The sequence below is a fragment of the Planococcus citri genome, chromosome 4, assembly GCF_950023065.1.
Source record: "Planococcus citri chromosome 4, ihPlaCitr1.1, whole genome shotgun sequence".
NCBI classification, from domain to species: Eukaryota; Metazoa; Arthropoda; class Insecta; order Hemiptera; family Pseudococcidae; genus Planococcus; species Planococcus citri.
This window is the reverse complement of record NC_088680.1, coordinates 34594366-34613007: the sequence shown is the minus strand read 5'-3', so window position 1 is coordinate 34613007 and position 18642 is coordinate 34594366. Positions and strand designations below refer to the sequence as shown.

Genomic DNA, 18642 nt, shown 5'->3' with positions numbered 1-18642 from the left:
CAAGAAACACGACTATTTGCAAATTTTGACCAAATGTGAGGTTTTTAGTATTTTTGGCAGAAAAAGACACTTTGATATAATTTTAGCAAAAGGTAGGGCTTAGTGAAAGAAAATTAAATTTTCGAACATTTGCGAAAAAACATAGAGTACGAGCCGAGCCCTATAATAGTTTCTTTCTTTCAAAATAATATGGTAATTTTTATGATTACAGAATCTCGTCAAGATAAAATAATTGAAATTAAATGACCATCTAATTTCCATTTACACGAAAAAAGCACATCAAAATATCACTCTAATTTTTTTTCGAAACATACAAAATATTTCAAAACTTTGATCTCGCCGAAGGAAGGACGTTTTGACTTGAGAATTTGAAATTTTTCCTGCGTCTTGGTCCATTCTACTGTTGACGGAAGGAGATTGTTTTACTCATACGCAGTTTGCTGTCCAAAAAAAACAAAGTATTCTTTTTCTTAAAATGTTCAACTTTTGGTTTTTTTCTCTTCGAAGCATCTAAACCCTTCCAAACCATGTATATGCAACTTTTCGAACTTCTGATCACGAACGTTGCCGTCAATATAGTTGCCAAGTCAGTCAAACAAAGGCGCAAGGAATTTCAAACTGGACGAACCACCCACATTCTGTTTAAATCAACTTCGGGTACCTATCCAGTAGGACCACAGTCCATGATCTTGACATTTTGACCAATTTGTTGACATTGATCGTAGATTAAAAAAAGAGAGAGAAACAAATCACCGAATCAATACGCTTAGTCGTTTACCATAATATACCCACACTATTTCTTCGATCAACAGAACAGGGCGAGAATATAAAAATCATGTAAAGAAGCCGAAACTGAACTATGTTAATTCTTCAATGAATCGGCAACCGGTTCCCATTGAATAATTTCCATTAAAAATAGAAAAAAACGGTCGGTTCCTCCGAATAAAAACGCATAGTTCAGTTGCTGGAGGTTGAAAACCGTAGTCTACGCATTTGGTTGTGTAGGTATTGCATATAATATACTTTAATTTTAAATTTAAACGCAATTTCTACTTCAATTTTTTATTTGTAAAAAAAAAAAGAATACAAAACATACAGAGACAAACCGGTTTAAAACGTCAAAAATGAATATTGGTAAAAGGAAGACTCGAATAAAATTTTAAGAAACTAAATAAAAATGCATTAAACACCTATCAAATACTATACAGATGATTATTTTCCTAAACCAGGCGTAGCTATATCTACTTAACAAGTACCTAGGTAATTATACTACCTAGAATCTTTTTCCCCTTTGTAAAATCTGTCTTGTTCCTTGCGTATTATTTCACCTTAGAAATATCACCAAACATTAACATCGAACACGTAATCGAGTCTAAAATCAACGATAGGTCACGGAACGATGATCTCGTTTCCCAATTTTTGAAAATGAATGCCATGGACCATTCTTGAAAAAACTGTTATAATGAGCTTAATACATAGGTACATACGTTTATAATACAATTATTCAAACTAATAATACACTTCTGACTGGCTCGTTGAGTCGTTGAATATTTATCATGGGCTTTTGTCGCGATATGCATACGGAACTTTCACTATAATCACCGATGCTCCAGCGAGACCTTTTCCAAACCTGCGCACAATCCTATTGCATAAAGCTCCTACAGCGTCCATTATAACAGAATAAATTATTTTATTCTTCGTATAGGCCAGGGCATCCACGCACTGCTTCTCTGGCTGCGCTCATTATCCTAATAACTTGGGCCTATATGAAACCGTGACACGTGATCGGAAACGAAAACTATTCTTAATAAGTACATGTACAATGTTCAAATGCCAAATGACCTGTATAAATTACTTATATACAGAGTATATAACGTATAGCAGGTACGTATTCCTCATTATAATATACGTATACATGTAGGTAGTTAGGGTACTTAAAGGCATACACGTAGTATACGTACATAAAGAGGTACCATCTTGTCACGAAAAAAGGGGGATGGCTATATTTTTTCTTTTATACATCTAATAACGTCGATAAAAATGGTCGCATATGTTATGCGGCGTAGAAATCTGGTTGCACGATAAAACCTCTAAATTAGATAGCTTAGGTACCTATAATAATATCTATACTCGCGTAGATACAACTGGCGTGATCTTTACGAAAGCCACTGAAAGGCATTCAACGTACAAATGAAAAAAAAAAAATAACTAACACAAAGGCACAGATGGATGAGAATACAGAGACAATGATATTAAAAACGTTTATTTCAATTAATATAATCCAAATGTCTCCCATGACGCTGCACCGTTCCGCATCGGTGCGAATCTCTATTATAACTTTTCAGTTAATGGCCGGTTAGGCCTATCAACGCACCTTTTCCCACCCACTTTATGGAAACACTCAGAAATTCATCAGCTCGTCATTTTCCAGTTCCTTCATCCAGGTTCTATCTCATCTGTTCAAGTTTTATTCCAACTTGGATTTTAATAAACTATGCTCATTATTTGGGCTCTGATGTAACCAATGTACATATCTTGATTATTTATACATATTTAATCATCGTATTTTAATAGATTTTCACTCTTCTGATGACTGAGTTTGAAAAGAGTTGACTTTTTTTTTCAGAGTCTGCCAATCCCTGAGACAAACGCTATGAACTAATTTTTTATGACAGAACCAGGGTTGTGCAAAGAGTTTTTTTATTTTAACTCCAGCACAGAGTTGAATCTCAACTCTTTTTTGATTCTTTTCAAAAATGAATTTTAAAACCCGCCGTTAATTCGTTTTTTTTTTTTTTTTTTTTTTTTTTGAAATCAAGCTTCAACTATTTTTTTATATAGGTATCAATTTTCTTCAGATGTGATTTTTTTTCAATAAGGAAAAATGTATACCACTTACCACTGATAGAAAATTTATCAAAAAATGTAAAAAAATCTATCTTTTTTCCAGATTTTGGCCTTTTTTTTTATCCATTCCACAATAATTTGAAGCTTTTGTAAGGGGATTCTAAGGTCGTTTTTGGGGTGAAAAATTGAAAAAAATTCAGGGTCACTACCCTCAACTCTTAAGTAAACGTATTTTCTTCATCTTCACATTAAATTTCAAACTACACTCGATGAACAGTTAAATAAATGCGGTCGTTGGTTAATCAGTATCAAACGGATTTTTTTTCGATGAAAAAATCACTACTTTTTCACTATACCTACCCTTTTTCAACCAAATTTTCAGAAAACTGACAGGTGACCGACCCCCCCCTTACGTGTAAAAAATCAACAAAGTCAAAAAATTGAAATTGGAGGAAAATTCAGCGGATAAATTTACGTCACATTTCCAACAACACTGTTGCCAATTTTATCAAGAATAAACTTCTAAAAAATGATTTGAAGGTTTTTGTTGCACGTTTAAATTTTTTCATTTTTCACTACCCTTTTTGACTAAATTTACTACTTTTTCACTACTTTCACTACCTGTTAGATACCCTGTTAATCAATAGATTCAATTCACAGGGTAAGTATGGTACTACCAATATCTTGAATGCTCTCATTGAAATGTAATATCGACGAATTCGAAGGGGCCAAAGAGTTAATCATGGAGCTACTGAAGCAAGGAAATTCCTCAGTTGGCAGATTCAATGTTCAAGAGACTGCAAATATTCAAATCCCTGAAAATCATGTGCGAGGGGGGGGGGAGTATACGACCTCCCTCATGTGAGGATGAAAACCCGCTTAAATGCACAAAATTTAGAAATCAATGAGAAATAGCTGAAAACCCAAGATCCGAATCAAAGGCAGTTTCACCCCATATATTAACTTACTTACTTTAGTAATCAAAAATTCACTCCCAGAAAATTTTTTTAAATTTTTTTTCTCGAGTGTTCTAGATTGCGTTAATTGTAAAGTTAGGTATAACCAAAAAGCAACTAAAAAGTTACCAAAAAGTAATGAAAAAAGTGACAGAATAATTTTCATGCAGAATAAAATCAACGAAAAATCTGAACTTTTCGTTTTGAATTCAAATGTCTAAAAGAAGCTAATTTTTTTTGGCAATTGTAAGAAGCCTCGCAATTTCTGACAAAAAGCGAGTTTATGTGACAATTTCAGCCAAAAAAGTTTTTTTTTAGCAATTTCTGGCAAAAACGTATGACTGCTTAGGACAACTTTTTGAAAAAAGAGTGAGATTTTTCGGAATTTTCGACAAAGAACCACAATTTTTAAAGGCCATGACTTTTTAGCAATTGATGGGGATAAAGCGATGCATTTTTCAATTTTTGGAATTTTTTGACAATTCCAAACAGAAAAGCAAAATTTTGGAAAAAAATGAGACTTTTTAGAATTTTTTGCAAGAAATTACAGTTTTTAGCAAGAAACGACGTTTTTTGCAAATTTTAGAATTTGATACCAATTTTTTGCAAAAAAGTAAGATATGATAATTTTATAAAAGTGCAGGGTTTTGTATCCGACCTATAAAGCTAACCACAATGCTGAAAAGACGATGTAGCCAGTTGGAAAATAATTTTAAAATCTCCATCTGATGAAATTTTGTGAAAATTTCAAGTTTCAGAAATCTACTGGATGCTCCGGTAATTTTCAAAAAGTCGCTGGAGACTCCAGAACGACTTGAAATCCACCTGCAGTCGACTTCGTAGCGTATTGAAATTTAGTTTGCAGAATGAGTTTCGTCTTTTCAACTCCATTTGATGACATTTTGATGGGAATTTCGATTTTTAAAAATCTGCTCGAGGCTCCAGAACTAGGTACTCTAAATGGTCTGAAGCAGTTTCCAATCGATTTGACAGATCAAAAATAGAGTATATATCCCAAATTTCAGCTTTCTAGATCAATTTGGTAAGATTTTGATTGATTTTTTCCCTTCATTTTTGGCCTTTTGATTTTCAAAAATTCACCAAAAATCAAAAAAGGCACTTTAGCACATGAAATTTTGTCAGATGATAAATTTTTGCCTGCTTTTTCGATCTACGTAGATACTTACTTACCTTTGTAAGGTTTAAAAAATTATATTGGAACGCAAAATCTGCGATTTTGGCTGACTTGTCAATAATCAAAATTGTTTTTTTTTGAGGACAAGGGCTAAAAATGTTCCTTAGGACTCCCCCTTTGAGAAAAAAGTTGTCCCGGAGGATCGGCAGGGATGTGCAATAGATCCTTATGCGGGCCCTCCGACTATAAGTAGGGTCATTCCACGTCAATTGAACCAAGAAGTGGTTGGGGGGTTTGGCGATTTTTTTGAAATTTTACCTGTGAAAAGACTTTTCGAAGGGATGACCAATGGCGCAATTAGCTCAAAAAATTTCGAAACGTAGTTTTCACATCGTTCCGACTCTCAATTCTGAAAAAAAATATTATGGACAACATTTCATGCTGAACAACATAATTATTAAAAAATTGGGATGGTGGTAACATGTTGCAAAGTTGATTTAAAAAATTCAAAGTTTGCAAAAAAATGCGATTTTTTGATTTAAAACATCAAAAAAGTTTTGATAGGTGAAGTTGACCGCTTTGACCCCTATTTTTACGTATTTGTTGAAAAAGTTGAAAAAACCCTTTCACTCAATGAAATGAACTCCTCACAAAAAAATCAAAATTCGAAAAAACTCAATTTTCAATTTCAAACATCAAAAAAAGTTTAAATTCATTCAGTTATCTTATTTGACCTCTTTCTGACGTATTTCATGAAAAAGTTGATAAAAATTACACTTAGGTACAACAAAAAAATAAAAATTCGTTCATTTTTTGAATCTTTTCGAATTTTGATTTTTTTTGTGAGAAGTTCATTTCAACGAGTGAAAGGGTTTTTTCAACTTTTGCAACAGATACGTAAAAATAGGGGTCAGATGGGTCAACTTCACCTATCAAAACTTTTTTTCATGTTTTAAATCAAAAAATCGCATTTTTTCGTAAATTTTGAATTTTTTTAAATCAACTTTACAACATGTTATCAGCCCAATTTTTTAATATGTTGTTCAGCAAGAAATGTTGTCCATAATATTTTTTTTTCAGAATTTTTGAGAGTCGGAACGATGTGAAAACTACGTTTCGAAATTTTTTGAGCTAATTTTTTGTACGAAAAAAAGTGGCAACACTGATTTTTATGATATCACCAAAAAGCCTTTTACAACCCCTAACTATGAGAAAAAGTTCCATTTTGGTAGGTATCGCGGTTATCGAGTAATCCACTGCTGAAATGGGTGATATTTTAAGTTCACTGAAAACTTTGACACCCCTTAGCAGCTTCTAAGAAAGGGCTAGAGGGCTGCGATTTACGCCATTGGTCATGCCTTTAAAAAGTCTTTCTACAGGAAAAATTTCAAAAAAATCGCCAAACCCCCCTACCACTTCTTGGTTCAATTAACGTGGAATGACCCAGTAATAAGTATAGGTATGCATCAAAATTTTTAGAGTTCAGAACAAAAATATCAAAAAGAGAAATTTGTTGAAACATTTTTCGAACCAAGAAATAGGTATGGGTACATAGATCACAAACAAAATCAACGCAGATCCGGAACCGGTAAAATGCTGATTGGAATTTGAAGAAAATGAATGCTTCTGTAGTGTCATGCGATATGCATGCGTTGGGGTGAGCTCAATTCAACTGAGTAAGCCTAATCTTTTTTAAAGATAGGTATTGAGAAATTAGCATTTAGGCTAATTATTTCCGTAGGTACTCGCTAATCTCTCAATTTCATTGCATAACACCCACAAGAAGACAGGAACTGAACCAGAAAATTGAATGTAGGTAATTTTTTCTCACTTGGGTATCATGAATTTTTTAATTAAATCAAAAAAAGTATAGGTAGGTATACCAACCCACCTTCCAAGCTGAAAAATTATTCAACCATTCCAATGTTCGCAGAATGAAAACCTCGCATGAATTGCAAGCATATCTACCAAAATGAGTATAAAAGATTGTCAAATTTATGTATGTACAACCATGATTATTGGTTTAAATGAATCAATTTTTTAAAAAGTTGATTTTTCTTCCAAATTCAGAGTCACGAAATGAACATACCTAGACCTCCTGACTTTTGCATGCATACCTATACGAAGCGGCGAATAAGCCTAAGGTAATTCAAACGATGAGTTTTTATTTTTAAAAGCTTTATTTCAACTTCACAGAGTCAATCCTCCACTTCGTCACTTTTCACGAAAATCTTAGCTTTCATACGTAAAGTAGGTAGTATTCAGCCCCGCGCATAAATACATTACCAATAATCTCGCCCATCTGCGCTCAGAAGAGCGTACCTATTTTGCTGATGCTGATGGTGCACCCAGTGGCATCGGTATTTACATAACGTTCGAGGAATATCATTACATTAGCAAATATTGCACAGCATCAGCTCGGTGGAGGAAAAAAAAAGAACAGAACAGAAAAGAAAAGCAGCAACTTCTTCATACGCAGCAGTATTACTTTAGCATTTTAACAAATCCACGAATAAATCTACAGTATGAACGCCGAACGCGCCGCGCGGCCGGTTAAGAAGCATCGAAACGAAACACCCTGAAGATGAAGAAGGATGGAGGGAGGATAAAAAAAGCATACCTAGTCTGCTGCTGCTATATGGTTCACGGGCTTATTGTCGGTGGCCGAGACCATGTTGAGGAGCGGGGAGATAATCGTGTCGTACCTGTCAGAGGGAATGCTTCTTCTCTTAACGCAATTTATTACTGTTACGTCTCTTTATAACGGGCCACACACGTCGTTACCAGGTTTTTTTTCAATACAAATGATGTTCATAGGTCTATACTCCCTCCATGTAGTCAGACTCCGCCTTCGATGTGGGTGTCACCCAAAAAGTGGCTCCATCGAGTTGCCACACCTCCGTGTGGACAGCTTCTAGCTGACTAGTCCACATTTCAAGACGTTTACGGTTTAGTTAGTACTCGGATGAGTTTGTAAAGTCAGGGTGTATATTGTATTCGTGCTCTCTGTATGTATATTCTGTGGTCGCGAACGACGTATCGACGTATTCGGTATACGTATTTCGTGTGGCACCGCGCCTCTTCACCTCATCCTCACAGTCTCGCAGCCGACAACTCAATGGAAAATTCATCGATTTCCAGACTCCACCCTTAATAATGTTTCTACATAATCAGCACTGTAAATCGACGATTATCACGAGTCAGCTCATACTGTTAGCTGGTACACGCGAAAAAAGTATTTAAAATACGTTAAGACATTATCGTTAATAATAAGAATAACTCGTTTACATCGCGCGTGTTCAATTTTTGTTCCGGTTAACCCCCCACCCCTAATCCCCTCGCGTATACCTATATACGTGAAATTTAATTAAGGCATTAAATTTACATCCTAATACCACCGAACAAACAATTTTTGTTCCTTAAAGACATTGAATTTTCTTTTCGTTTTTACGTATAAAAATATTCTCATTTTGTTATTTTGATATGGTTCATATTTTGTGATCCTCTGTGGTATATCTACGAGGCACGATGCAAACGTTGAAATTCATCTCAGCTGCACACAAACTAAACTACCTCTCACCTCTGAGCATCATAGCCGATTCTCTAGACTCGGCTCACAGTTTATATCGATACGAAAACGCATTAGAATCGGCGACCGATAACTCCAGCAGTTCCAGCCCTTCGACGCAAGATTTTGCAGACTGGTATCGTACCTCGGGCGGTGGTCAATCACCAGCAACTATGGATCGGTCATCGGTGCACAGTCCGGAAGAAGATGACGATACGGAAGATGATAACGATGAAGTTCTAAGCGTTGGATGTGAATCGCCTCCACCTCCATCTACAGGTTCGATGTCTGATTCGGGGATGTTGATGTCACCACCGCCATTGATAAAAACCTCGGCTAAAAAGACAGCCGTTGATAGTCATCATAGCTTGAAATTCAGCATAGATAATATTTTAAGGCCAGAATTCGGTGAGAAGAATCCTATTATTACTAAACCAAGCAGTGTGAAACGTAGTCAACAAAGATCTAGTAAAAGTACATCTTCGGCAGCGAAAATTTCCAAAGGAAGTAGACCTAGTGAAGATTCGCCGGTTGATCTTTCCAAAGAATGTCTAAATGACAGTAAGTCTTCGTCATCTTCGTCATCATCGTCGTCATCTTCATCATCTTCATCATCATCGTGTAATTCTGTTAAGACTGAAGGTTCTGCCAAGAGCGAATCATCTGATGGCAACATGATGTGGCCGGCTTGGGTGTACTGCACGAGATACTCAGATAGACCTTCTTCTGGTGAGTTGAAACACATTTTAATAATACTTAGGTACTTATTCTTTAAATCATAATTTCATAAACCTAAAATATTATAGAATTTATTCAACAAAATGCAAATGTTGTGTATCAAGTATAAAATCACATTAGATACTTACCTACATAGATATTTGATGGAAAATGGTCACAGTGAATGATAATAGTTAATGATAGCGCATGATTGGTTGTTAGACTGAGATGATAACATTCCACCAATAATATATGCATTTATTTCACGTTGCCAACCTATAAGTATTTTTAATAAAAAAACTTTCTTTGGGGTTCACGATATTTCTGGGCACCCTGTAGCTTATGCATGGCCAAGTGAATTTGGCCCAAAATAATGTGTAGATATAGATACTTAGTTCTTTAAACACTACCTACCATACATAAGTATCTACCAAAAAACTAAAATTTTAGGTTTGAAATTCTGAGGAAATTACCTACAAGCTTTTTAAAAAAATCATCGAAGGGAGAATTATTATTGGTTAGTTCATCTCATTCTGCCTTCTGCCAAACCATTAATCAATTGGTTTTTGTGAGGAGCAAGTTCAAACATGTGCCTTCTAGAGCACTAAAAAATTGTACTTGAGAGTCCAAAATGGTAGAATTTGAATCTAAAGAGTGTTACTCGATATAAACGATATTTTCAAATCAAATTCCAAACTACTGTAGGTTTAAAAGTTGATCAAAAGCATCCCAACTTCAGCAGCAGCACCACCATAGACTCTACATACTTACTTATCACAATAATTGTAGGCAATTCTCTTCAGGTACCTCAAAACTATTCCATAAAGCATCTTTCACGGCTCATTTCCTGATTGACAAATGCTAAATCCATAATCACACGAATGTATTCTCATTCTTGACATAAAAAACTCTCATTTCCTAAATATCTATACATATTGGTTTATCATGAAAAACTATTTAAGCTAAAACATCTATAATTAGGTAATTATTCAATAACTCCAAGTTTGCAGTAATGATAGATAATTATGGGTACTTTTGAGGCATAATTTTCTATAGATATAATCCATGGCATCATTATCCTATTCTATACATTACGCGATCCACAATGTACAGTGCACACTGTACATGCAATGCATAAAAACCGCATAATATCATATCCCTATATAGCAATGCTATAAGTATGGCCAAGTACATACCTATTTAAATATGATAAACCGCAACCATTATACTATGTACTACACATATTATAGTGCTACCGTTTATATACCATTTGGATATCCTATCGATACGTTTACCTTATACCTATACACAACAATGTAGCTTCAGTCTTTAAAGCATATAGATACTTTAACATGCCCATTTTCATAAACCATTTCCTCGCGCAGCCCCTTTTTAAACAGTCAACGAGTTTGACATTTTTCTAATACAAACGCTTATATAGTCACAGCGACAAATCATAAATCTCGCGTGAAAAGCTTTCAATATCCGTTATTTTCATAACACATAGGTACAGACAGAGTACTATACTACCTATATGTATTATTCGTATCTATAATGCACACCATCAGTTGAGTAAATGGCACCGAGGCATGGATTACACAATAATCTATGCATATCAGTAAATATCTATTGGTGAAAAGTACCTATACATATTCAGGTACATTAGATCAGTACATGTATTTGTAGGTATATGTGGATTACAGCAGCATGCTGTGTGTACCTATTAATTCCGCATTCTCTCATTCTCTCACGACGACGTATCTATCTACATGGATATGGAAAATCCGTCGCTTTAATCGTGAATTCTGTCTCTCTAATGGATCCAATACACAATAGAGATGGTAAAAATGACCTTCGAAATTGTGTACTACAAAGCATTGTCCTGTAGTTGACATATTATTTCTGTGTGTCTGTTACATACTTACCTACCAATTCTATACTCGCTAACATATCAAAATGATTACGTTAAGAGTAGTAGGTACGTAGGTACTTTATTTCAGAATGATCTCAAAATTAATGTTTGAAATTCATAAAATTAGTTAAATGGGTAGGTATCTAACCTATTGCTAGTTCACTTTACAGAAAGCTTTCAATGCATCAAGTCATGGTGTTGATGGATCGAAATGCAGAAAAAATTAAAAAATTTATACTCTTGAACTGACTATACCTATTACCTAAGTATAATCAAAAGATACGGATCACAAAAATTTTGTAATTCAATTTTTGCTAAAGATTGAAATTTGTCAAATAAGATAGATAGAATAAGTATCCAGGACGAAACTGGAGTGGAAGGGGTTGGGAGAGTGGGAGAATGTCAAATTTCGGCAGTCAGCAAATTTAAAAAAAAATTAGACTTAATAAAGAAGCTATTTTTCCAACTTTTTTGAAATTTGAATCACACATTTTTGAACGCCTTTGCTTCGCTTAGGCCTGCTAGGTTTTCCTTTTCAAAATCAAACTTTCTAAAAACCTATTATTTACACTCAAAAAGTAATTAAATTGAAAAATAAACTCTTCGCATAAAAAGTATGGTACTTATTTTTTTCACTTCTCAAAACTCAAATTTTCAAAAGCTTTTGCCTTCAATTCATTCGGGCATGTTTGCTTTTTTTCGAAGTCGAAATGAAATTTCTAAAAACTATCGTTCAAATTCTAAAATTTTGAAACCAAAAAAAAAATCAAACTCTTTGCATAAAAAAAACAAAACTTTTTCACCAAACAAAATACGAATTTTCGAAAGCTTATTGTTTGATTTTTTTCAAATTATGGAATTTCTGAAAAATCGTCATTCAAATTTTAAAATTTTAAAACCGAAAAAATTAAATTTTTCACATGAAAACATTGCAATTTTACTTATAAAAAGTCAAAAAACGAATTTTTGAGAGCTTTTGCACTCACCACGTTTGGGATAATTTGTCTCTCTTCGACAAAATAAAACAATGTCATGTTTTAGAATTTAGATTGAACAGGGAAAACAAAAATTTTTTATAAGTCAACTCTGAGATGGGCTTTTTTTCATCTTTAGTTTTATTCGGTAAAAATTAGTATTTTTTCTCATATCAGGCGACAAATTTTCAGTTGCACAGCCCCCCCCCCCCAACAAAACCTTTAGTTTTGTCAGAAGAGACATCCCACTTTTAAAAGTTAATGTTTTCTCCAACAGGCTTAGGCACCAATGATTAAGGTTCAAAATTCATGGCTTAAAATACTTGTAGATTATAGATACATGGTAGCATGGTACCTACCCAAGTAGGTACCTGTAGAAAGTACACACCTAATTATGTATTTTCATCATTTATTCACGACAGAGCTGGTCTAATTTAAACAAAAACAACGAATACCAAGTTGAAAACTGTTTATTAAAACAATGTTTTTTAAAAAAAATGAATCAACACGGAATTTTCAACAAAAAAGTTCCATAAAACGTTTTTTCATGCAATTTTTTGGGGAAAAAATGTATGTTTTAACAATCTTATTTCATTTTTGATTGATTGAAAGCCTTTCAAAGTTCAACTGAAATTTGAATTTGATATTTAAAACCAAAACAAAAATTGGCAGTCTCATTACTCATTAGTAGGTAGGTATTTATTTACTTCCAAATCGAAAATGAAAGATAATAATTTTTTTTGCTTTTTCAAAAAAAAACAATTGGTTAGCTTTTTTTTCCTGAAAAAGCTTGTTTCTTTTTCAAAAAATCTTAAATCACTTTTTCTTCAAAAAAGAAAGCTTCAAATTTTTTTAGATTTTTTTTGTGAACGTTTTTTCAGGTACCTACCATAGGTAAACATTTTTGTAAAAATTTTAATCATTTTTTTTTTGTGTAAAAGAATGTTAAATTTTGCAATAAAAATTTTTCTTTATTACCTACCCAACTTTTTTTCTTGTTTTTTATTTAAAAATCGGTTTTCTTATGCTTTTTAAACTTGTTTTCAAAAATAGATTTCATTCATGTTCTTCAAAAATGACTCACAGCCGAGGAAAGAAAGCACGATAGATGAAATTATTTCTGCCCGAGCGAAGTGAGGGTGCAACATTCTCTAAAAAATTATTCCCACCTGCTATTGACTATTTTTACGTAAACATTTTCATCAGTTATGCAAATTAAACAATTGTATGAAAAAAAAATACCCAAATATTTAGATGCTTAGGAAAGAAAGAGGCAAAAATGTCTGAATACAGAGAGAACAAATTTACCAAATTATGAATCTGTTACGTTGTCAATTTTGATGAAATTTCTCCATTTTTGGCATGTAGTTAAACTGCAAAATTCTCCAAATTGAGTTCAGAAGTGCAAAATTCTTGGAATTTTCAGTTTCCTGGTTTTCCAGACATCTGGAATAGTCTTCTTTTGGCTCATCCCGTGTTCTTACATTATTTTAATGTTTCAACAACTGTCGATGGGGCATTGGCATCTATGGCCAAACGCTCACCATCAGTATTGAGTGTTTTAATCCCAGCTCTAGTTCTTACAAATTGCTTCATTACCAATTTACCATCATTGTCATTTGGTATGATTCCTCAATTTGTTTTTGTTTTTGTTTTTTTTGATGAGCTGTACATCTTAATAATCAAAGTCAATCCATCGTATCGCGATTCGCGGCGTTAGTTATGGATAATAGTACCTGATTGCCTAAACAAAAATTCTCAGCTGATGGCGTTAAGGTCAATAACACCTCGATATCGTTACTTAGTTAGTACCTATCTGCTTACACTAAATATCAGTACAATCATCATCGATTGGCGAATTTCTCTTTTCCCACGTCAAATCGATCATTGCAGTAGCTAGAGGTACCTACATACATTATTTCAGCGCTCAACAGCGTAGGATTATAGCGTTCGTGTTCCACCAAGATGAGTCGGTCGTACTACCGCGAATCCGAGATGCGGAGAAAATCGCTTCTCGCGCCATTTGCTCGTAGCGACGCGCCAAATTAATTCGCGTCGTAAATTCAATTAGCGTCGATTAATCGGCGCTTTTATCGCTTTGCAATGTATCGGTATTTCTGTTCATCAATGCCTGCGCATGATGACTGAATAGGTCTACACGACTTGGTCTTTCTTGAATGATTCTTTCTTGGCCGGAATCTGAAATCGGTAGCACTAGTAGCACTGCAGAGCGATGAAAGAAAACTGTTGATATAAACAACGATTGAGAAGTGATCGTTTCCTCAATGTCTATCATCATTACATTTTCATATAGGTACGTCCAATTGAGCTCATAGTATGATGTGAAGGTAAACAAATCGTTTCTCAACACTTGCCAGCGTTTTAAAACACATCTTTTCTCCCTTTGCATGTAGTACACTCGAAGTGAGATAGGTATCTTGTAAACTTAGAATTAGATAGGTTGGCAAATGTACTTTTTTACTAGACTCGGAAATAAAACTGACGGGTGCAAAAGTGCCAAAAAAAAGTAAGAGCCTACTTTTAATTTGTTTCCAATCCCCAAACAGTGGCCCAAAATAAAAATAAAATGTACCTAAACAAAAAAATAAAAATTGTCAACCTTTTTTTATGTACACTTTCCAAGTTTTCAACCCTTCGAATTTAATTTGACCTGCCATACAAGGATCTTGTGAATATCAGTGCAACACTGCATAGAACGCATACATACTTACATAAAATACTGTTACTTCCATTCATATTGAAAATCGTTATCTCTCTAATAGCGCATAAAACAGGCAGAAGCAATCCTTCAGTAAAACAAGAAGTTCTATCCAGAAAAAAGAAGAAAGACCAGAGAGAAGGGTTAGAGAGGAGGGAGAGGAAAAAAGGAAACTAACGTTAAGATAAGCAAGCAGTGATATGGGCATCGAATAAAGTAGTAGTTGTAAAATTTATATTTATTTAATATCTGATACGACGACGAGCCACAGATTCTTCAGACCCGGCTAATGAGATGTTTTTATTTATTGTAATGGGTGCTATAAGGTAATAAAAAACAAGAAAAATTTTTTCGCCCGCTTAGATCACAGTACACGGTACACGAGGCCGCATTTCGGCCACCGCGCCGAACCGATTAATAAAGCATAAAAATTAATTAAAGTAGACGCGTTAAAAGTTGCAGGAGGTCTCACAGTCGCAAGGAATCTGTAAAATGTATGCACATTGCCACGATATAGGCCTTTCTACACTTGATCCTAAATACATGTAATTATGAATATTTGTATAGATAATTCAAAGAATAGGTATAATCTTGAATATTTCTCTTGAAAATGTCTATAAGGGTCAGTGGTCAGTGAAACAGAGTTGTCTCTTTCGGTACAGCTATAGAGTGAGAGAGGCTGCGCGTTGTGGCATCAGGTTCAGTGATCAATTCTAATCAAATTTGATGAATTTTGTGCTTTTTTATGAAAAAAAAAATCGTGGTCCTCTTTCAGGATAAAAATGCTCAGTAGTTCCAAAAAAAATGATATTTGAGATTTTACATTAATTCAGCCAAAACATAGGAAGATATTATTTCTGGAACTTGGGGGGGGGAGGGGAGGGAGGAGAATTAAAAAAAATGACCAAAAACTCATCCTTCTCAAATTTTTTTGAAGTTTGCAAAATGGCCAAAAAAATGACACCACTGTATTCCAAAAAATTTCCCCAGTTTAAGAAATCAGGGTATCTACTAAAATCCAAAAATCAAAATTCGCGCATTTTTGGGTCTTTTTCTCGCTGTTTCTCGCTTCCAAAATTTAATTTCGCATCTCGTTACTCTCTAAATTTGAAACAGTGAAATTTCACTGCTTAGCAGTCACGACATTTTGGCTTCTTAAAAGCAGTAGTTTTTTACTGCAAAAGAGTGAAAAATCTACTGAATTGGTCAGTAAAAATCTTTTTTACTGATCAATTCAGTAAATTTTTTACTGTTTTGCAGTAAAAAACTACTGCTTTTAAGAAGCCAAAATGTCGTGACTGCTAAGCAGTGAAATTTCACTGTTTCAAATTTAGAGAGTTACTACCCATTACCCCCCCCCCCCCCCCAAAAAAAATCAAGTTCTCAAGGTGTTCCCAGTTTTAAGATATATAAAATTGCAAGATTCAAAACCCCTCCCCCATATCTCCACCACCGCCTTTCCATGCATGATTTTATTCGAAAGAACGAGAGAATTGTTTTGAAAAATTCACGCAATCTCTAGCAAAAGGTTCCTATTTTCAAGATCTGTGAACTACTTTTTTGAAATAAAAAAAATTGATAAATGTCCTGCAAAATTTTCATTTTTTTCCTTACTTAAGATTTTATAAAGTACAAATATCTCATTATTTTTAGACAATCATTTTAAAAAAAATTTCAGCGAATCGATGGAAAAAGAAAACTTGTGATTTGAAAACGTTTTTTCTGAGTTTTCTGGCAAAAAATTGGAGAAAATCAGGGAGAAAAGGAAGTATTGCACATCCTCTAAGAACCAACTTTAGCAACCAACTGTTTAATTCGCAAACAAATTCTGACAAAAAAGTTGGTTGCTAAAGTTATGAAGAAGGTGCACAATTCATTTTGAAGTCCCGAATTTTCTCAAAATTTTCTCACATTTTGTTCCATCATACAAAAAAAAAAAAAAAAAACAATTTTGGGGAAAAATGTAATAATTCGTTTTCAAACTGATTTTGTTTTCATTCTTGACGACTTTTCAAGCTTTAAGATTACAAAATACCTATGCATAATTATGCGTTTGCTACCTTAATTGGTAAGATTCATCTTCTAAGTTTTTGGCACCCCTCTAGAAAATTTAATATGGAAAAAAGGATAGTAATATATATAGTAACTCTAGCGAAGCGAGGGCAAAAACTTTTGAAAATTTACAATCAGGAAAAGTGTAGAACAGAGAAAATTTAATGAAAATTGAAAATAAATAGAGTCTTAATAATGATGCTAATTTTTTTTTTTAGAAATTGTCATGCTTTCTGAAGAAATGTCTAAACTATACTATTATCGTGCTACCTAGGTCAAATTCTCGCCATTTTCGTGCCATTAGACAAGAGACACCTCGGAAATGATATCTTTCCATGTTTTGGCTTATAATTAATGTGTTATATTTCCTATAGGAAACAATGTTCAAAACACGAATTTACCCAAAAATGAACGATTTTAAAATTTCCAACTACTCATTGTCAATAGAAAGTGTAGACCTCCTAAAAAGAAGTCTTGGATTATAATGGGAATGGCCTAGATCGGCGCAGAATCTCAAATTCTATCTTTTGGAACTGGCCCATTTTTCCAAAAACAGGTTGAATAGGGGTTGGAGCGAAAAAACTACGATTTTTTTTTCGAAAATGCCTTCTCTTCGAGGACCCATAATCTCTTCTCCAGGGGCAACTCCGAAGCTAAAAAATTTACACATCAATTTCATTCAATCTATACTAACATTTTTCTCAAATCCTCGCGTGAATCCCTGCCCTCCTCCGCTCAACCCAGCGGCCGGCACTCGCAGCGCTAAAAATCACCTACTTATTCATTGACGAAAAAAATCTCGTATATCCTCGACAGCAGCAATTTTCAACCAGTGGGCAGCTCTGGCCGAGTCGTACAATTAAATCAACACCACGTTGTTGAACACGGATCATTTAACCTGTCTCGTAACATTTGAACCAGTCAATTAACTATGCAGGCGGTTGATGGCATTTGTCAAAACATTTCCACACATCTTGTTAAATGTATACGTTCTGTGCGTGGCTGCTGCTTCCCGCTACATTCCCACACACATATGAACAGGCACACAAGTACCAAAAATCATCATCCTCCGTTCTCCATTCTTCCTCTGTTGCGTTGTGATCCATTACTTATCCCGTGGACACGACGGTATAGAGCGGGCTTTATGCGTATACTGTGCGTGTGTATTGATGATGAAGAAACACAACACATACACACACACACAAAGTAAAAGTACATAGAACCTACCGGTTCACCAACTTCCAACTTCCGCGCGCATCTTCGCGGTCAATCATATCAATTAAAGTCCGATAAATAATCATTTTTAGTGTGCGCATCAGATGAGGAACCGTTTAACCAATTTAATAAATTATGTGCCGATAAGAAGGTACTATAATAAGTATACGTATAGACGTAGGTAGGTCTATTCCCTAGATATAGGCTCTACTGCGTTGAAAATTACAACTTTGTGAGCTCCTCCTAAACATATACAGCCGCGCATGTGAAAAGGTTAATCATCGTTAAGGAAATTAAGTCGAGGAGCAAACGAGCCAGGAGGTGGAAAAAAAAGAGTAGGTGGCATTTGTGTTTTACTACAACAACTCATTGAGAGACATCGGTCGTGTGTCTATAGGTCTGCATACCACCTTTCTGTTCTGTGTTGATGAAAGAGATGAATTTGAAAATAATTTCTCTCTATCGTGTCCGTACATTAAAATTGAAAATTTCGTAATAGATCAACCTCTAACCTGCCTGATCGACTTTCTCATTAGGATCATTATTT

At 34.4% G+C, this 18642-nt stretch overlaps 1 protein-coding gene across 1 annotated transcript in view; it reads left to right on the top strand.

Moving 5' to 3' along the window:
* Positions 1–8466: 8466 nt before the first annotated feature.
* The window catches only part of LOC135845155 (homeobox protein engrailed-1a-like), a 49123-nt gene continuing 38947 nt past the window's right edge, over positions 8467–18642 (top strand). The window contains exon 1 of the mRNA XM_065363619.1: positions 8467–9235. Coding sequence (XP_065219691.1) covers positions 8467–9235 — 769 coding nt within the window. The remainder of the gene's footprint in view (positions 9236–18642) is intronic.